Source organism: Gymnoscopelus braueri (genome assembly GCF_963280865.1).
Source record: "Gymnoscopelus braueri genome assembly, chromosome: 19".
Lineage (NCBI taxonomy): Eukaryota > Metazoa > Chordata > Actinopteri > Myctophiformes > Myctophidae > Gymnoscopelus > Gymnoscopelus braueri.
In genome coordinates, this window is record NC_137621.1 from 31,878,971 (window position 1) to 31,900,084 (window position 21,114).

General features: G+C 40.6%; 2 protein-coding genes across 3 annotated transcripts in view; one reads left to right on the top strand and one right to left on the bottom strand.

Annotated features, from left to right (window-relative positions):
* Positions 1–1,256: 1,256 nt before the first annotated feature.
* Positions 1,257–9,741, top strand: zbtb24 (zinc finger and BTB domain containing 24). 2 transcript variants are annotated; one of them, XM_080414830.1, is made up of 8 exons: positions 1,257–1,286; positions 3,008–3,921; positions 7,217–7,384; positions 7,858–7,941; positions 8,036–8,119; positions 8,243–8,324; positions 8,508–9,150; positions 9,482–9,741. In XM_080414830.1, exons 2-8 carry the CDS (start codon positions 3,039–3,041, stop codon positions 9,719–9,721), a joined length of 2,184 nt encoding a protein of 727 aa, XP_080270956.1. In that variant the 5' UTR covers positions 1,257–1,286; positions 3,008–3,038; the 3' UTR covers positions 9,722–9,741. The 2 variants fall into 2 exon arrangements, with proteins under 2 accessions (XP_080270956.1, XP_080270955.1); XM_080414829.1 differs by having other exon boundaries at positions 1,260–1,286; positions 3,002–3,921.
* A 1,603-nt stretch (positions 9,742–11,344) lies between these two features.
* The window catches only part of LOC308074763 (uncharacterized protein), a 28,036-nt gene continuing 18,266 nt past the window's right edge, over positions 11,345–21,114 (bottom strand). The window contains exons 34-45 of the mRNA XM_080414272.1: positions 20,525–20,645; positions 19,726–19,835; positions 18,760–18,909; positions 17,592–17,639; positions 16,683–16,850; positions 15,907–16,059; positions 14,673–14,807; positions 14,001–14,153; positions 13,006–13,215; positions 12,349–12,469; positions 11,626–11,747; positions 11,345–11,471 (exon numbers count right to left, since the gene is read on the bottom strand). Coding sequence (XP_080270398.1) covers positions 11,409–11,471; positions 11,626–11,747; positions 12,349–12,469; positions 13,006–13,215; positions 14,001–14,153; positions 14,673–14,807; positions 15,907–16,059; positions 16,683–16,850; positions 17,592–17,639; positions 18,760–18,909; positions 19,726–19,835; positions 20,525–20,645 — 1,554 coding nt within the window. The 3' untranslated portion in view covers positions 11,345–11,408. The remainder of the gene's footprint in view (positions 11,472–11,625; positions 11,748–12,348; positions 12,470–13,005; positions 13,216–14,000; positions 14,154–14,672; positions 14,808–15,906; positions 16,060–16,682; positions 16,851–17,591; positions 17,640–18,759; positions 18,910–19,725; positions 19,836–20,524; positions 20,646–21,114) is intronic.

Genomic DNA, 21,114 nt, shown 5'->3' on the forward strand with positions numbered 1-21,114 from the left:
GATCTATTAGTATAAGCTTCCGAACCACAGGCTTGTAGAACAGGTGTTAGTCTGTCCTATGCTGAGTTGGCATGGAAGGCAAGGAATGGATCACACGACGGTACCACTCGTCTGTCACGACCGTCATGGATGAACTTTAACCTGGTGTTTGCACTTTTTCTCTTTTAGTCCGTACATCTACATAAACGTTCACATTTCAAATATAATGTGCTTACCCTATGGCCACGGATGTTAAAATCATGTACGGGACTTCAAAAGTACCCGTGTCTTCCGTATTGTTCCATAAAAAGTATTTTAATACGACTGACGGCCATTTTCTCATAGAGTTATAATGTATCAGTGTGCAATGCACCTCCCAACCAATAGGGTCGCATAGTTGAAAGTTTGGAGAAAAATTGGACAAAATGGCCACCAATCGGATTAAAATGCTTTTTATTGAACAATACGGAAGATATGGGTAATTTTGAGGGCCCAAACTGAATTCTAATATCCGTGGCCATGGGGTAAGCACTTTATATTTGAAATCTGGACGTTTATGTATAACTAATACGCGAGTGCGTTCCCGGTGCGCATATCCGAACGCACCCGAAATGACAGTCATGTTTCAGGGCTAATGCTGGGTTAGCTCCATAAAGAACCTCTCACTCCGCTATACAGCTCCGAGATGAGGTTCTATGTCGTTCTCATCCAGAATCGGTGGAACGTCCACCAAGGCTCCGTTGTTTACCCTTTTGTATACATCGTATCCCAAAACTAATGGTAGATTCCAAACCACACGGATGTTTAAGGTTTGGTTCGGAGCATAATATTTTAGGTCCGGAGCGAAACTACCCGTATAAAACGCTTATTTAGTCAGCCTGTGGCCATGTTTCCCATTGTAGCCAAACCGGGAGCAGTACTGGCAGCGGACGTATGGGGGTTTTCCGGGTTGAATGGGAAACATGGCCACAGGCTGACTAAATAAGCGATTTAAACGGGTAGTTTCGCTCCGGACCTAAAATATTATGCTCCGAACTAAACCTTAAACATCCGTGTAGTTTAAACTCTACCATTAGTTTTGGGATACGATGTATACAAAAGGGTAAACAGCGGAGCCTTGGCGGACGTTCCACCGATTATGGATGAGAACGACATAGAACCTCATCTCGGAGCTGTATAGCGGAGTGAGAGGTTCTTTATGGAGCTAATGCTGGGTATGTGTAGATCAGCTGAAGCTCGTGTACTTCCGCCATAACCTCTCGCGACAGTCCCGTTCACGCGTCCTCCATAGTGGATAAAAATAGAAGGTAAGGTCCTTAAAGCTCGATATTACCAATTTCACTCAGTTAAATTTGGGGACACCGTCCGTCACACAACAGATTCATATTATTTTGTATATTTAATGCCGTTTTTTAGTCGCTTTTAAACGTGGCCTACTTCTAGAGTTTTCTCCCAAGTAGCAGTAGCACAGCGGGCATTGTTGGAGACAATGTAGCTAACAGATTGCTAACCCACTGTTACTCAGTGGTGTAAAGTAACTAAGTATATTTACTCAAGTACTGTACTTAAGTACAATTTTGAGGCATTTTTACTTTACTTGAGTATTACACCCCCCCCCCCCACTTTACTTCTACTCCACTACATCTCAGAGGCAAATATTGTACTTTTTACTCCACGACAATTATTTGAAAACTTGAGTTAACTAGTTACTTTAAGTTTTGATTATTACAAAACATACATTAACCTCTTCAGCGCTATGTACATTATTTTCGGCCATTTGAAAATAGCCGATCTACAAGCTCACAATGCATGAGCTTGTAGATCTGCTATTTTCAAAATATTTTTATACAATGTATACTTTTTAAAACTTGTGAAATGGGACATTCTGCATAATGAGTACTTTCTACTTTTGGTACTTTAAGTACATTTTGATACCGATACTTTTGTATTTTTACTGAAGTAAATTTTTACTTTAACAGAGTATTTCTACATTGCAAAGTATTGATACTTTAAGTTAAAAAATGTAGTACTTTTTCGACCACTGTTGGCGCAACATTACAGAAATGATGATAAATCGGTTGCATAAATCCATATTCTATTGAAGTTGTGAATCCTGGAAGCTTTTCTGCGAACAACTATGATTCATTGATTAGTCAGGAGAAATGTTCAAGAAGTTACAAAACAAACAAAACATTTGCATATATTCCCATCAGTAGTACAGGAGGTGTATGCTCCTTTAATTCCTCATGTGTAGCTACTGTATGTGTGCAGTGCACCTTTCTCTAATCTTACAGCAGTGGTTCTCAAATTAATGTGTTATGTATTCAATATTGGACCACGGACCCTCATCTGAAAAGATTATGTGCCAGGGAGTGGGACCCCCATAAGAGAAATGACAAGGTTCCAGATCTTTCAAAAATGTTTAGAAAATAGCTGATTTTGATTGATTGATTGGATACTTTATTAACAGTTTGCAAATAGTACACAGGTACGATTTTACAATGATTGTTAAAAGGATAACACAAAAAGCCAAGTAGTGGCTTGTTTTCATTGTGGTGCTGTGTATTCAATTAATCAGGACAGACATAGCCTACAATAATAAACAATAATAAACAAGACATAATCACACTAGGAGCAATAAGCGTATATATATATATATATATATAAACAGTAAACAGTTGGGGGGGGGGGGGGGGGTCATTTCTGGTATTAAGCTTAGAGGTCTTTATATTATTAGGACCAGTTATTAATTGCAGACATGCTCTTTCATGGCAGTTTTGAAAGAGGGTAAGGAGTTACACTTTTTGATGTTTTGGTGGCATAGCAGTAGAACGAATTTGCTCAAGATTTATCTAGCTTTTTGAATAATGAAACTATAAAATAGGGTCAAAGTGGTTAAACTGATTTTGATGCTATCAACTGATTTTGCTGGGGACCCTCTGCCTGGAACCTCCTTAAGGACTCCTGGGGGTCCCCGGATCCCACTTTGAAAACCACTGTCTTACAGAATTCTTCCCTATAGCTCCAGGTGATACTGAAACCAAACGGAACTGTAGAAAATGACAGCGCCAACGCCAGCATCCGTTGGTTCACGCATGGCCCTTCGCTCAGAAGCACACAAGGACAGCATCCTGAGTAAATTTGACAGGCTGAGAAAGAGAGACCTGCTGTGTGACATAACGCTGATTGTAGAGGAGGTGCACTTCAAGGCACACAAGGCCCTGCTGGCTGCAAGCAGTGACTACTTCTCCCTAATGTTCACTGCAGAGGACCAGATAAGCCAGTCTACCTACAGGCTTGATGGCATGGCATCCAATTACTTTGCTGTGGTGTTGGAGTTCATCTACCGCGCCCAGGTGTCTGTGGAGGAGAGTGCCACTGAGCAGCTCATGGCCATGGCCCGTCTTCTGGAGGTCAGTGACCTTGTCAAGGCCCTCGGTGAGCTCGGCACCACAGCAACTCCCGCAGAGGTCAGTGCAGAGTTCTCAAACCTGCCAAAGCGCAAGCGAGGGCGCCCAAGGAAAAATGTGATCGTGACAGTGACAGAGGAGAGGCGTGATGAGATATCGAGTAAAGAAATTGAAGTCGAGGCTGAAGATGATGGAGGTGCTCATCATGAGATTTCAGAAGACGAGCATATTGGTGATAATTCCACCCTGAACTGTGACGCCGCAGACGCATACCTGACTGAGTCACTGCATAAAGACTCAGACGACACAGATTATGACCCAAGGGCTGAACGTTCCCGACAGAGTAGACGCAAAATCAGGCCACCAATGAAATATAAGGGCTACAGGGTGGACAATGACTCAGTGGGAAACAGGGAGCCTGGGAAGAGAGGCAGAAGGAGGAAATACCCTGACACAGAAGCACGATGTGAGGACTGTGGGAAAGTGTTCAAAAACCACCTCTTTTTGAAGATACACCAAAGAACTCATACAGGTAGGTCTTCTTTCTTTGAGGTTGGCAGTAACCTAGAGCAGTGATTCTCAACCTTTTTAATTTCACGGCCTCCTAGTTTGATTTCCATTAGGCCACAGACCCTCATTTCATACGACCCTTACGGGTCCATCTGGTTCCATTTGTTGAGTCTCTGAATTATTTACCTGTAAGGGTACATTTGGTTCCTAGCTATTAATAATTTAGCTGCGGACCCCCTGGATCGCCCTTAATGACCCCTGGGGTCCCCGGATCCCATATTGAGACCCGGTTAACTAGAGGAGTGCTTCCTTACACTGGTCAAGGCTATGTAAAGAAGGTAATGACACATTCTACACCATGGCATTTGCCATAGACATAGTCTACAGATAGTCATTGGCTGCGGGTACATGGACAGTTTCATTCGGAATGAATACACTTCTATTCGGAATGAATGAATGGATGAATTCATTCAGAATAGAAATGCTCATGTAAACACCTCAATTGGAATAGAATATTCCATTCCAGTCTGACCCGAATGGATTTTCATTCGGGTTAGGAGGGGTGGTATAGACCGTTTGAATCGGGATATACCAATCGGAATTGACCATGTAAACACTTTATTCCAAACACTCCTCTCTGTTTGGAATACATGCATTCCTTTGCGCATGTCCGTGCTTAGTAGTGCTGTCAGAATTGTCCAAAAATGACCTATCAAATCTCTAATTCGGCCACGGTTGCTCCTGCGGGATAAAATGAATGATTCTATTCTATAGCGTCATTTAATAAGCCAGTAATGGTTAAGCCCAGACTTGTCCAGGAGAACGGACGCTCCGAGGATTGCTGGCCTAGGCTACACTTATATGGATCTTTTTCTAAACGGGTATTTTAGGCCTCAGTTTTTAAAAAGAATCCCTGGCCACATGACAAAGATTTTTTTTTTAAATCCCTGTCCACACGTAAACGCAGAAACGCATTGATCAGCTGCAAGTTTCAATTTTAAATCAGATTTTACATTTATTTTATATATGAGGGGCCAAATACGTATACATTTTTAATCACATGTTAAGGCCCAATACTGCAATAGCTGCATTGTTTTAATAGCATACGTGAACAAAAATAAATGAAAACAATATTATTAGGGCGCAGCTGCAGCGAAAACAGATGAGTTTTACTTTATCAATTCACTACATGGGCAGTCGGAACGGTCGTCCCAAAACACCACGCCCCACGCACCTTTTGAGCGGGCCGTCCACGGCCGCTCCATGGTCGCTGGATTTTGACCCGGGGCGATTGTGTTTTAGGGCGACAGACTCCGCATTCTCCGTGTGCGCACCGCGCGCTACTCGGCGCAGTAAGAGGGTTTTCAAAGCTTTTTCATAATAATACAAGAAAAAACGTGACACTCGGTATAATGAGTAGCTTATACTTTCGTATATTTTGATGCCAATACTTTTGTACTTTTGCCATAAATGAGCGTGCCTTGTTTCATAGACTCTCTCTCTCCATTTATTATTATAATGACCATGAGCAGTCCGGTGTTTATGTATTATTATTTATTATTATAATGACCATGTGCGAATGCGCGATGACGTCATCATACCTACATGAGACAAATAGTATAGGCTAGCCTACGTGTCTGGTACCAATACAAAAAAAGAAACTGGTCTGAACTTGTAGATCTGCTACTTTTGCATTAAAAAGGCGATAACAAAGGAACACAGGCTTGTACCGCATACAACGCTGCCTGGCCAGGAGTCGGTGCGTTGCTTACCGGCCTGTCTACGACCGACAGACCTCCGCCGCGGAGGCACAAGGGGGCTATTGCCTCCTCCCATGCCCACCAGGGGAAGCTCTGCTCCGGGTAGTGGCCCCTGGTCCATGCCCGGGCGTAGGAGGGAACCACTTTGCGCATGTCAAAAGTTATATTCCGAATGAATGCTTTGGTCATGTAAACGAGGAATACTTTTATTCAGGTCCCATGTAAACAGGTGAGTGGATCAGATTCCTCTATTCGGAATGAGTTCATTCGGAATGAATTCATTCTGAATGAATACATGATGGTCCATGTACCCGCAGCCAATGAGAGCTGGATATACAAGCGTATGAATAAACAATATTTCTATTGTGACATTTGTCAGATAACTGGCTCAGGAAAATAAAGAGACATATCACACATTGTTTTCTGATCTCTTGTTTTTTTATGTGCACAGTACACTATCATTTTATTGAGGTAACTGAAGAGCACTTAAGCTCATAGCAGAGAGTTTCTGCCTGGGCACTGGGCAGTATGAGCTGTAATCGTGAAAATTGCCTCCCAGGGCATCACATTTTCCAACTGTAATTCGGTCCAAGAAAGTGACATTCATGGCCTTTCCTTATTTATATAGCCTTGACTCTGGTACTCTGAAACCCCAAGTACAGCTGTTTTTATATCCCATCAGGAATTCCATTGTATTGACCTGGCATCCTTGTAATTCCACCCGTGACGCCAGGTGAATACAGTTAACTTCCTTGTAGGTTAGAAAACCTGCAGTCCCAGGGGTCCCAGTTGGGAAGGAGTCCAGCCGTAAGCAATGTGTCAAACTGAGCAAGACACTTATCCTCGAGCGCTTCACACCAATGGCTGCTCACTGCTCCTAGGATGGGTAAAATGCAGAGGACAAATTGCATGTAGGTGCAAATATACAGTACAGTGGCAAAAGACACCCCAAGGCGTGGGGACCAAATTATTATTATTATTATATACCCCACTAACAATGTCAGAAAGCCTTAGTTTGTATTTAAAGGTAGTGCAAGTGATATATTTTGGTTACAAATTTAAATCTCTATATTCTGATAGTAATCATTGTTATAGAATGTTTGTTTAATAACTGGGGTCTCTCCAGCTCTTTAATAAATACATTTTCTGGAGGATTGCAATTATCAGCCAATCAGGAGAGTACCCACTTCAATTGTACAGTGTTCCAGTTCCAATTTTGTCTGCTTATTCTATTCGTCATCACTTCCAGTTTAAAAATGTTATCCTGTATGAGTTCTCTCTCCTGATAGCTATGGTTAAGATTGCAATCAGAATATAGAGCTATTTAACACTTATTTGAACACATATATCACTTACTGCGCCTTTAACCCAGACTGCTTCAGGTCAGCTATACTGTCGCCAATCCTGTCAACAGAATTATACAGTCAAGTTGACAACTATTACATCATATATTTTACTTGAATTATACCTGATTTCCTTATCGTTCAGACTGTCAGCCATACCGACACATAACCCACTGTGCCTAATAGTACTTCAAAATGGTTTTCCCTTCCCAAGGAGAGAAACCTTTCAGGTGCCTTGCTTGTGGGAAGGGGTTCACCCAGAAGCACACTCTACTGGTTCACCAGCGTATGCACACAGGAGAGAAGCCGTTCATCTGCACTGTCTGTTCCAAAGCCCTCTCCACCAAGCACTCCTTGCTTGAGCATATGAACCTCCATGCAGGTACTACCTCATGACAAACTACTGTATTCATGCATGCATACTACACTACTATCACATAACCACTTAAACCCCATACTTGGTTGACCGGGGTACCTCAGAGGTCTAATCTTTGCAGAAAATAGCAGATCTATGTGTACAGTAGATAGCTGGTTTCAGCAATGTTTTCCCCACAATGCTGCATGGGTTTAAAGTGGTTAAGCCAATTTTTTTTAAATAGGGAAAATATCCCTATCCCTGTTGTGAGCTCTACAAGGTCACAACAGGTTTTGAGATTTCGGGAAGGTTTTCACCTATAATGACAAGCGCAAAATAGGGACGTCGGGTTACCAATTAAATACATAATTTATTATTACAAAAATGTTTTCATTGTCACGTAAAACAAATAAAACCATACTTCATAATGACTAAAAAGACAAGGATCCCACTGCATTAAAGGTATCTTAATTTATCGTCTTCTTATCCCTGTCTTTTAGAACAGAAATCCTTCAGCTGTGATAAATGTGGAAAGACCTTCACTCAGAAGAGGCAACTTAAAAGTCATTATAGGCTTCATACGGGTAAGAATCACTTTACAAACACTAAGGAATGTGTCCACTTGCTATTGGTTATATTATACTGTATAGTGTTGGTCTAATCCTCTGTTCTTTCAAGGTAAATCTTTGCCAGAATGTGCTCTCTGTCATCACAAGTTTATGGACACAGCCCAGCTGAAAAAGCATCTGAGAAGACACACAGGTAAAAATACAAACAAAATTTAAACCAATCTGTGGTTTTCTTGAGTCAGCCCTTATCAGTGCAAGATGATCATGAGTATGCCAGTTAATGAGGTTGATTTTGATGTTGCTGTTATTGTTACAGGTGAGAAGCCTTTTACTTGTGAGATCTGTGGCAAGTGTTTTACAGCAAAGAGCACACTGCAGACGCACATCAGAATTCATAGGTGAGAGATCAATGTATTTATATGGCATGGGTGATAGGCATAAATACTTAAGCAATGAGTTTTGTGAAAGCATTGTGAATTTTCACAATGCTTTATCTTTGACTGACTTTCTTCCAATAGACAGGACTGCAACTTAACTCCAAATGACTTTAAAGTACATTTAATTCTAATTCTTTGTTAAAGAGGTGAGAAGCCGTATGACTGCAGCATCTGCGACAAGTCCTTCTCAGACCCCAGCGCGAGAAGACGACACGTTGCCTCCCACTCGGGGAAAAAGCCTTTCACCTGTTCCTTCTGCAGCCTTACGTTTACTCGTCTGGACAATCTGAAAACTCACACCAAATCGCACAACAAGGAGCGAGTCTCCGCAGAGGATGGCCCAGAGACGGGAGCAGCCATGGGGAATGAGGAGGTGCGCAACATCTTGCAGCTCCAGCAGTACCAGCTACCATCCAGCTCCGAGCAGGAGATCCAGCTGGTCGTGACAGGAGACGTGGGTAACATGGACTTCGTCCCTGGGCAGGAGCAGCAGATTAGCATCATCACCGCGGAGAGCGAGCCGGCAGATCAAACCCACTCCAGGCTCACGCTTATGACTCAGCCGTCTGCACATGTGCAGAACGTGGCTCTCGTCTCCCAGGGAGGAGTGCTAGACCAAACCCAGGCTCAGATCCAGACCATTAGTGTGTTGGAGAGTCAATTGGGCCACGGTGGTCAGTCTGAACCGATGCAGGTCATCACTCTGAGCAAAGAGACCATGGATCGCCTACAAGCACACCACGGCCCCCCACAGCCACTGCAGATAGCACAGAGGCCGCTACAGCAGGTACAAGTGGGCATGCAACAATATGCATGCACGCACGCACGCAGATTAAATATTCAATATTTACTCCATACAGGGTAAAACTACAATGCACTGGTGACTGAGTTTTAATGATGAGTTCATTTTAGGAAATTAATGATAAAAGGCTGAATAATGAATTAGATTTCTACTAATCCCTTTATGGAGCAAGTTACGGTAACCATTAAATAAATCATATACTATTTTCCCTTAGATTGTGTCAGTTAAGCGAAGTCACTTAAGGTTTGGCTTAATTTCTTGATCTTATTTCACTTTTCAATTAGCTTTTAACCATTTTTTATCACCATGTTAATAGATGATGCACCAGCCCATCCAGCAGGTGGCGATCTCCCAGGAGCCTGGGCCATTACAGGGACAGGTGGCCAGGGGTCAGCATGTGCAGGCCATTCACATAAATAGCCAGAGCACCCAGCCCATCTCCATCAGCCAGACCAACGAGCAGATCTCCAACCACCACATCCAAGGCCAGACATTTCAGATCCAGGCAGGCACTGTCTCCTACCTCTACACCACCAGCCTGCCTCAGGAGAGCTGACTTCATCCCATTAAGACCCGAGGCCGATTCTACAAAATGTTCTTTTTTGTTCTCTGAAACACTTGTTGCTATATCAGTGGTGCTCAAACATTGTTATGTCAAGGACCCCCAAAATGATATGTATTTGGCTGCGGAACCACCATCTCAAAATATTTAGTTCCAGGGACCCCCAAGAAGCAAAGATTTGAGTTACAAATGTTCGCTTTAAAATATATAAATTCAAAGATTTGCACACATTTTCATAATTTTTTCAAGAATAGCAGATCTACAAGCTCATACCGCGCTGTGAGCTTGAATATCTGCTATTTTTTAATAGTCAAAGTATAAAATAATGGTGGATAAAATCTAAAATGACAGAGGCTTTCCCGGTCTTAATGGGTTAAGGGAGCATAGACAGGATTTCTAGCTGGTTTAGGCACCAACTTCTACCTCTGCACCACCGGCCTGCTTCAGGAGATCTGGGTTTCACGAGCTGGTTTACGAGCACAGACAGTCTATCTTGGTTCGTGCCTGACGTCTTAATTGATGTTTTGTCACAGTCGGTTGCTCGTCAAAAAGAACAGGCCATGTGATGTAGCATAACTTAGTCTCGAGGGGACTCGCGCTGTCTGAATGCCTGAGTCTCAGGAGGACATGGGTTTATGGAAGGGACTGGTTTGTGATGACTGATTTGATCTATCTGTTATACAGACTGAAACGTGGAATCTACATCCACTATCCACCACCATATATACTGTATATTTTATTTTTATACCAAAGAGTGGTTTTACCGACTGTATTTTACTGAGTGATCCCCGAAGGGAATTTCCTCTTCCATTGGCCTCCCTCCGTGCGGAGGTCTGAGCTCATGCCACTCGGCAGTGATCCTTGGAGCTTGGATACAGCTTGTCTTGTTTTCCCAGCTGATATTGGTGCTATATAAATGGAACCATCCCATTGCATGTTTGCTGAATGCAATGCTGTCCTATCACATGTGTACTACCACTGAAATGTTGCGTCCCATGTGTTGGGCCCAGTTTCAGCAGGGTCCAAGTATTTCCCAATCACAATTTGATACAGTGTTTCCACAGAAAATACCATTGAAAGTTAATGGTCTTACAACTCTAATGCAGGACATGCAGAGTAACATTAACATTGTGCATAAACTGGACCTTTTCAGTGGTTACGACTGAAGAATAACATGATCATAAGAAACCCATAAACGTATTGCCTTGCTGTTGTGATATTTAAATATACAATTGCAATGCAATAGGCCTTGTTGAGCCCTAAAATCAAATCAAGGAGGAACTGTTTTCCAGGATTTGATTATTTTAATGAAAACAAAAAGAGATTGAGAATAAATGCTGTTGCATAGTGTTTAAAAAACATGATAAATGTACTAAAATGTATTTTACAAATAAAATCTGTGAAATATTCTGAGGTTTATATTGGTACTCTAATAGATGGCTGGACACTGAATATCTTAGTTATACATAATGTAAAACATAACTTGATCAACTTCTTGTAGTCTAGTGAATGCAATTTATTGTTCCAAAGGAAGTGCAGGTATAAAAGGCTTGCAAAGACGACACCATTCATGGCCCATAAGAGTAAGAAACCAAACGTCATAACTTGGCAATGCCATTTAGCATGTCGCAAGTAGTGCTTTACTTATGGGCGAGCCTCAGCTGTTGAAGTGTATAGTATGTCATAATTTGAAGAGCTCTGGAAGCAGTGTCTCAGCAGTCAGAGCCCTCAGACAAGATGGATCCTGAAAAAGAAAACGGTACAGAAAGTAGAATTGTGACTCCCCAAGCACAGTAAGTACTGTATTTCCCCATTCATATTCAAGGAGTGTTTAGTTTTACTGTTATACATATTCATATAGTAAATGTAACCACACTACCACACTAAAGTATACTCACTACTTTGGGTCTTTCTAGCTTTGTGTCACAACGGCTCTTCAGGTGACCGTGTTTTGCTCCAAAGTCCACTAAACTGGAGTCTCTAGTTTGATTGCCATACTGCTGACTGGTCCTTGCAAGACCTGAAACAAATACAACAGCCAATATGAGACCATACTTAGCACAAAATGCCAGGTTTGGATAAAATCGGTAGGAGCAGTTGCAAAAAGGTGTGTTTTGCAAAAGAAAGAAAGACGAAAACAAACTGGGAACTAGATCGGCTATTTTTGTGGTGTAGAGGAAAACAAGCGGTATAAATGCGCTCCCCCACTTCTAAAAGTAGCACTACACGCCTGGGTTCAAAGATTTTCGGTTACACCAATTGACATTCTTTCCATCATTCCTCCAAACATTCAATATTCAATAAAACCAGAAATGTTAGACTAGGTCCTCAAAAACAATATACAGTAGTATGCAAGTTTATTCAATGTTTATTTTCTAATTTTGTCCCTTTTAAATGTAGCTAAACCATTAAAACAAAAAATAAGCTGCACGTCATTGACCCATATATTATTATTAATACTACTAATCAGAGACTATTAATCAGAGAGTCATAAGAAAATACCAGTACATACTGTAGAGAAGAATGAAGGCTTTCATTTATGTAAAAAGGAAAATTGGAGATAAAAGGTTTTTGCATGACGCCAAGCATATGGTAAGTGAGTATTCTACATTGGCGCTTACCTGGTGTGGAGGTGCACCTGGAGAGAGTGGACTCATGGTCATTCATCTGGTTCTGTAGCTTGTCCACCTGTTGATACGCCCCTTGTTTGAGGCTGCGTTCCTTATGAAGCTGGTTTTTCATCTAGATTGAAGTGACAAATATGACTTAAAAAGTACAATATTAAACTGAAAACTTATCATGTTCCCATTCTGCACAAAAAAAAACTCGGACCAACTGAAAAACTAACACTCAGGATCTCACAGTGTCTTTTGTGAGTTGCAGTCAGGCAGAAATCTTGTATCTCCAGTTTTATGTTTTTGTTTAAATGTTTTTTTTTTGTAAATTAATTCTCTACTTTGTCATACAACAGTGTCACACATAAGTAGCGAAAATATCCGATCTACAAGCTTACAATGCGTTGTGATGTAACGCATTGCAAGCTTGTCGATTATAGATCGCAGATATATTTTGATGGTGACAGTGGTTAGTTGTCTCGGGAATGTCGGGAATAAATATTAAACTAATGAAAAGAATGTGTGACAAAATAATGGATCCACTGGAATACAGGTTATTTTTTTCCCCCATTTCCTGGAAAGTAACAGTTTTAGACCCATAAGGTTTCCGCCCAACAGAGACGATATGCATGTATTCAGGTAACAAGAGCCTTCATCATGAACCTGTTGGATGTCCTTGGCACTGCGCTGTCTCTGCAGCTGGCTGCCCCTGCCGTCTCTGTCCAGTTGCTGCCGAAGCTCCCTGAGCCGTCTCTCCCTGTCCTCCATGTCTCCCCTCATCTGCTCCAGGCTGTGCCCATGGTGGCACTCCATCTCCTGCCTGCTCCGGGCCTCCTGAGCAGACTGAAGCCTGGCAGCGTGGAGCGCCTCTGTCTGCAGACATGTTGTGCTTAATTAGTACACATGTTAATTAGTACACATGTTAATTAAGCCAAGATAGTGACATGGGATCCAGAAGGAATTAATTAATTAAGTAGCCTATACTACTACTACACTGTAAAATCCTTAGTGTTCATTTAACTCAGACGGTGTGCAAATGTATACTTAAAGGTAAGTGATATTTTGTGAAGTTTTTTTTTGGTTAAAAGGTTAAAGTACTATATTCTGATAGTAATCATTGCTACAGAGCGTTTGTTCGGTCACAGGGGTCTCTCCAACTCTTTAGTAAACAGAATATAGTACATTTTCAGGTAGGTGACACAATTTAAGCCAATCAGGAGAGAGTACTGAAAATGCATTTTCTGTTTAATAAAGAGCTGGAGAGACATGGGAGACTCCTTTTACTGAACAAACACTCCATAGCAATCAGAATATAGAGCTATTTAACACTTATTTTAACCAAAGCAAATCACTTACCCTACCTTTAAAGGTCCGTTTGGTTACATTTGTACACTGTGAGTTACAAATGGATAAATTAATACTGAGGATTTTACTGTGTATAAATCACATGTAAAGCCAAAAACACTCAATAACAGGTGGTAAATACAAGTACAGAAGGTCCACAGTAATTTCAAATTTCAAAATCAACTAGAACTTTCCTCCACCACACACTAAGATCCAGAGGTCCATTTGGCTCACTTTCGCTGCTGATTTATACTAATGTCTCAGCAGCTCTTCCTTTGTGACAGCTGGTGAATCTGTATGACAACCCAGTGTACCTTTCTGCCGAGATTCATCCTGGTGCGGCTGTACTCTGTCTGACAATGATCCAGGGCCTGCTTGGTGGCATCCAGTTCTTCCTGGAGTATGACCACTTCCTCCTCTGACATCATCTTCACTTTGAGGGCCTCCCTGCGACAGATGACCTCTCTCTAGACAAAACAAAAGAATTACAAGGGAAATTGGGAATTGAGATAATGACTAAATATACCGGTAATTGAAAAAAAGAGTAAAAGTGATTTAGAAACCATAGTGTCAGTCATACCAGTCAATAAAAAACAATTAAAGCCAGTAGGATAACATAGAATACCAAACACAAAGCTAATACAGTGTTACAGAAGAATTTCTAGGATTTTGTTTCTTTAGGGTTTTTAGGAAAACTAATGCATCTTTTCTTTAAAATGGTAGAGATGGTAGAGAATATATACAACAGAAAATGTCATAATGACATAAAAACATATCGTCTCTGTTGGAAACCTCAAAAATAGCAAAAGTAGCAGATCTACAAGCTCAAAAACTTGCTTTGCGCCATGTTTTGAGCTTTTAGAATGATGAAGTAGGCCTAGGGCATTCAATCACGAAAAAAAACACAAACATTTATTTACAGATGTAAATACCCCAACCAAGTTCACAAATGTTGTTTTGGTTTTGGTTTTCTGTTCTCATCATACCTGCTGGCTCTGGAGGAGTTGTCTGTGTAGTTTTCCCTGGTGAAGCACCTGCCTCCAGTGGCCCAGGGCCTTCACTTTACACAGCAGGCTGCTTAGCTGACTGTTCTCCATCTTAAACTCATGGAGATCATCTTTCTAAAGGGTATAGAAAAATTAAAGGAATGTGAGTGATTAATTAGAATCATAGTAAAATCCTCAAGGTTAATTAATCATACAATTATTTTATCATATATTTTTACTGTGCACTCAGACAAAAATAATGTGCAATTTTTTTTTTGCTGGATTAAGTGAAAGTTTTTAAAGGAAAAGTCCGGACTAAATAACATATAGGCTCATTTTCCTACTTATATTGATCCCAAATGACTGGTAATGGGGTCTATTTGCAGAATTTCCCCTGTCGTCCAGTTTCCTCAGCAGCCCTCATAGCATAGAGTGGAGCCCATAAGCATATTGCTACTTAAGCAATTTGTTGCGGTCAAAAGTGATATGTTTTTCATCAATCTGTGATTAGTTGTCATTACACACACATCCATGCCTTGGTTGTCCCACACGAGCCGCCGTAGACTGCTAAACAGATGTTATGTTGTTATGTGTTTTGCCAAGTTACGGAAAAGATGCACTGTGATTGGCCAGTACAGTCACTTTGATTGGCAGTTGTGCCGAACGCTCAACTCAAAACATGATTTACGAGACTGCATGTGGCATTGTATTTGTGTGTGTGTGTGTGTGTGTGTGTGTGTGTGTGTGTGTGTGTGTGTGTGTAGAGCTTATCCTACAAACCGATCAGCACCAAAACTTTGGAATATTGTTATTATAAGAAAATAAATCCACACAATATTCAGTACTTTTTGAGATATTTCACTATAATTTTATAATGGAAGTCAAAGGGGCTGTTATCTGGCTGAAACCTTGCCCAAATTAGGAGTCATAGGGGCGGCCATAGCTGAATGCAGTCTGCCTGGGGTCGAAGTGTCCTTGAGCAAGACACTTAACTCCTAACTGCTGATAGCTGCTCTCTGAAACCAAATTTCCCCCGTGTGAGCAAGTAGGTAAATATTATTATTATAAAGATAAGTGATGACATCAAAAGCTGGTCACATGAAGTCCGAGATCCACATTGAAGACACACCATTCCCGAATCATGTGGATCTCGGGATCCACACGATTCAATTCCATGAAAACAGCGGTAAGGGATTGTGGGGTCCTTGAAAACGTTTGAGAAACACTGCTGTACCTCCATCAGTAAGAGGGAAAGACTGTCATCTTCTTGGGTAGAACCGTACTTCTTTCTCAGCTTGATAATTCTGTCCACACCTTCTCCCCTCACTTTGCTCACCAGCTGACAGACATCTTGTTCCATTCGTAGATGGTATTCATCAAGCCTAGCCTGTGTTAGAGGTGACACAAACCTTTTACAAAACGTCTACATTATTTTTAACTCTAGGGATGGCTGCACTATATCGGCCGGACTGTTCATTCATCATATATTTTAATACAAATATTATACACATTATATACTTTCCTCTAGTATCACTCTTAGGCCAAATTTTCGAAATTGTTTGAAGAAGTTTGAAAATAAAGAACATTTTAGAAAATAGAGATAACGCCATTATGCCATGCCCAAAATAGGGACACCACTTCCTGCCCCAAGAACTAATCTCCTCAAACACACAGTTATTTATAGAGCTATATCCTTCTGGAATTTGTTACCATCTCACATTCATCTTATACAAAATAAATTAACCTTCGAAATAGCGTTAAAGACACACTTGTTGCAGCAGACCACATGACCGGAATCTTAATCTTGTGTTGTATTTAATTTTTGTATAATGTAATGCAATGTAATTATGTATTTTTCATGTTTTATTTTTGTATGCATCTTATATGGACCCCAGGAAGACTAGCTGTCGCCTCGGCGTCAGCTAATGGGGATCCATTCAATAAACAACGATAAACAACCAGGTTGAAAGTGGTTAATAACTAACATTCAAATGAGGTAAAATGTCAAACCTTCAGTTGAATACATGTGGAGAGGAGCTGGCGGACCCAAGCGTCATACTGTTGCCTATATTTAAGACTTAGCTGCTCTTCTAGAGTGTTGTTCTCTTCCTCCAGTTGAGTGACTCTGGCCTGGAGGGCAGACATCTCCAACATCATCCCACGGCAGAGTGCAGCTACCTGAGCACACAACCCCAGTTATAGGCTACACAACACAGGATTATGTGTTTACTCGTCCCAGGGGGAAGGGAAATTACTTTTTCTGCATGAAAAAAAAAACTTTTTTATTGAAGATTTTTTTAAATGTTTGCCTACGTATATAATGACATGCCCAAAATAGGGACACCTGGGTTAATGTGTTAACCCTCGTAGGGTCCTCGGGTCCTTTTGACCCGGTTTAACATTTTCAACATGAATTAAAAGTATGTAAACATTTTTTGTTCTCTATGAAACTTCTTCTATTTGCCTTATTTACTGTACTAAACATGTGATATGAAAATGGAAATTTTCATTTTAATGAAAATGAAAATTTTCACCCAGAGCCTTCGGGTCAAAGTGACCCGAAGGCTCTGGGTGTGACTAAAACACGAAGACCCTACGAGGGTTAAGTGTCTTGCTCAGAGACAATTTGATCATTTGACTGGGTTAGCTGAGGGTCAAACAGTGACCTCACGATGCATAGATCTGATGGCCTCTCTACCCACTCAGCTAAACCCGCCCCCCTTATTGCAAATACACTTAAATACCCAGTATTCATTTAACTCAGACAGTGTACAAATGTAACCAAATGAACCCTTACCAGTCCATTTGGTTACATTTGTACATTCTATGAGTTACAAATGAATAAATTAAGACTGAGATGTTGATGTTTTAGTTTTTGTGTATGACAGTCGTAAGTGTCATTATGTTTATGTTACATACCTCATTCTGAGGGGTGTGTGACTGGGCACTATCAAGATTCTTTATATCCTGAGAATGAAATAAAAATGGGAAAAGGATACATTTTGCATGACAGGGTGTAATTGATAAGATAATAATCATAATCAAATAAATGATTCATAATAAAAGGTCATAAAATGGACAGAACTATGTCCACATAAATATACTGAGTAAATACAGTTTGTAACAAATATTCATAGTATTCGATAGCAGATGATCACTTAATGACATCCATGACCAATTATTATTATTTGTTTTTAAATCTTTATATGGGCTGGCTCCTCCATATCTCACTGAACTTGTAGAACTTCATCAGCCAGTCAGGGCTCTGAGGTCTGCTGACATAAAAAGTTGCTCCTGGAGGTACCAAAAACTAGACCAAAAAACAGGGGTGACCGTGCCTTTGCTGCTGCTGCCCCCAGGCTCTGGAACAGCCTATCCCTTCCCATTAGAAGTGCTCAGGCGATCTGGCTTTTTAAATATCTTCTCAAGACTCATTTCTTTTCTCTAGCGTTTAATCCTGTCTGAGTCTATGACTTCTATTTTGGTTCATATGTTTCTATTTATGCATGTCCTGAGACTATGTTGTTGCAAATGTTGTTATGTTGTTCTGTTCATGCCTTCTATGTACAGCACTTAGTCAATTTCAATTGGTTGGTTGTAAATGTGCTAAATAAAGTTTGATAGATTTGATTTGAATTACTTGCACTATATTTTAAGGAAAAACATATAATTCTATGAATTGTAAACAGAATAGTAAACCTTACATGGCTTTTCTTAAATCTGTACAGTTTATTTATATATCCAGTGCTGTTATCTTATTATTATATATTGTTATTGTTAAAACACACAGAGCACGCCACACCAACATTTAGCTAATTGTACTTGTATGAGGGACAAATAAACCCTCTTGAATCCTAATACATAAAAACAGAGAATGAAACCAAACAAGACATTAGTATCTAAAAGGAGGGAGACTGCAGATGGAAAATGGGTTTTTAGGGCTTCTCTGAGTGAGACGAATGAGCTAGATTTGCTAATATGTAAAGGGTGAGAGTTCCAGAGGGAACGAGTTATGATGGAGAGTGTGCTGTCACCATACTCATAATCCATTGAAAATGCCTGCAGCGCTGTAGTGTATGTAGGCTACCTGTTCTTTCTGGTACAGCAGCTGTGTCTGCTGCTGCAGGATTTGCTCATAGAACTGCGAGTAGAGCAGAAAGCTGCGACACTCTCGTTCCATCACTGAGCAGCCCAGCTCAGTGAGACACCCACGTAGGTGGGCCTCAGAGACCCTCACCTGGAATCAACACCTGTTATTACCACTGCATATCATCAACAGACAGCATTTTATGTCCTGTTTTTCATAAAGGCTTTTTGTACCACAACGCTGGGAGCTAGGAAAAGAGTATAAAAAGACAAATTAATTCCTCCTTTCTTATGTGAATGCATGGGGACAAGAGGTAAGTGTAAATGTATGTATGGACTGCATTTTTTCATTGCAATTCTAGGGTAATAACTTCTAACTTTGAAGGGTCAAACTTAAAGGAGTAGTTCACCCAAAACATTACTTATTTTCTATCAATTACACACCCCATGGAAACTTTTAATTCATGGAGACTTTTTTATTTTTGTCGCATTCCTAAGCCAATACTTTTATGACTGGTGGAGTGACTCAGAGTCTCCTATTGAGTCTCCTACTGACCGATGACCCGGTCATCAAATTATTGGCTCAGGAATACAACTAAAACTAAAAAAATCTTAAAAAGTGTGTAAATAAGTAATTTTTGGGGAGAACTACTCCTTTAAAAGCCATTTAAGATGTATTTCAAAATCACACATTCACACACCAACGCGGAGGAAACTATCCAAGGCACCAATCTGCTCATCGGGAGTAGTTAGGGGTCGGTGTCTTGCTCAAGGACACTTCTACATGTAGCCAGGAAGAGCTGGGGATTCAGTTTTTATGTTCATTTTACTACTAAATTGTGGTTGAAAATTCATTGAGCTACACCACTTGACTCATTTCGACACAACCGTACAACAAAGTTTGAGGTATAGACATCAACCTCACTACTGCATAAGTTTGTTGGACTCAGACAACAGGTCTGCCTACCTGCCCATCAACCTCTTCAGCATTCTCCATCAGCTGAAGGATGAATCTCTCCACAACCTGCGGTCGCTCAGGAGACAGAGTGTGCTTCAGCGGAGCTTTGATCCACAGCTCTGACCATAGATGGGAAGACTGAATTATGCTCAGTTTATTCTTTCTTTTAAAAGTATTTTTATTTCATTTCTCTTTAGGTTTAGATTATTTCACTAAAGCAGTAGTTTTGTTGTAGTACTTCTCATATTTTTATATTCATATATATAAAACATATATGAAACAATGGACCATATGGAGCTATGCTGTAGAAATACTGTTACAAGTTAAAGTCCGGAAATCAAAATGTATTTGAGTAAAAGTACAAAAGTATTGGTATCAAAATGTACATAAAGTATCAAAAGTAGAAAGTACTCATTATGGAGAATGTCCCATTTCACAAGTTTTCAAATGTAAAAATTGTATAAAAATCTTTTGAAAATAGCAGATCTACAAGCTCACAATGCGTTGCACCGCAACGCATTGTGAGCTTGTAGATCGGCTATTTTCAAATGCCGAAATGCACATACTGTAGGGTTGAAGTGGTTAATGTATGTTTCGTAATAATAATTTACAAAGTAACTAGTAACTAATGTTTTCAAATAATTGTAGTGGAGTATAAGTACAATACTGAAAACTGGAAATACTCCAGTAAAGTAAAAAATACCTAAACATTTTACTTAAGTACAGTACCTGAGTAAATGTACTTAGTTACTTTACACCATTGCAGTACTGTGTACATTTTTATTTATATACGCATACTGTGATGTACCTGTAGGGAGGCCTGTATCTTGTCGTGTTCGCTCTGAGATCACCAAGGTGAGCTCTCTGTTGATTCTCTTCTGTACAGTTCTGATCATGTCACACTCAGTGCACTCCAGCAGTCTGTGCAGCTGAAACAAAGGAGCTCAATTAGCAGTGGTTCCCAAACCCGGTCCTCTGCACTACTGGTAATGCTTGTCCCAACCCCGTTGTTCAGGGCCACTGTTGTACTACTGGAACCAACCTCGCTTCTCAGGACCATTGGTACTGCTGGTTTTAGACCCTACGAGGACTTTAACTGCATTCACTTTGTATCCTTGTTATTCTAGTTGTCTAACCAGGGACTAGTTGGACCAGATAGGAAGGACAGCCAGCAGGACCACAAGTGGTCCCGATGACCAGAGTTGGGAATCATGGTTCTAAAGTGTCTCTTGTGCTTTAATGTGTGCTATACCATCTTATTATTTATTGTCTTATTCCATCTTATATTATTATTGGGTGGTGTAGCCGCCCCTATAGTGGGGTTGGGACACCTCATTAGTATTAGTTTCCTGCACTGTGATTGGCCCACTTGGCCCACTTTCCTGTACTGTGATTGGC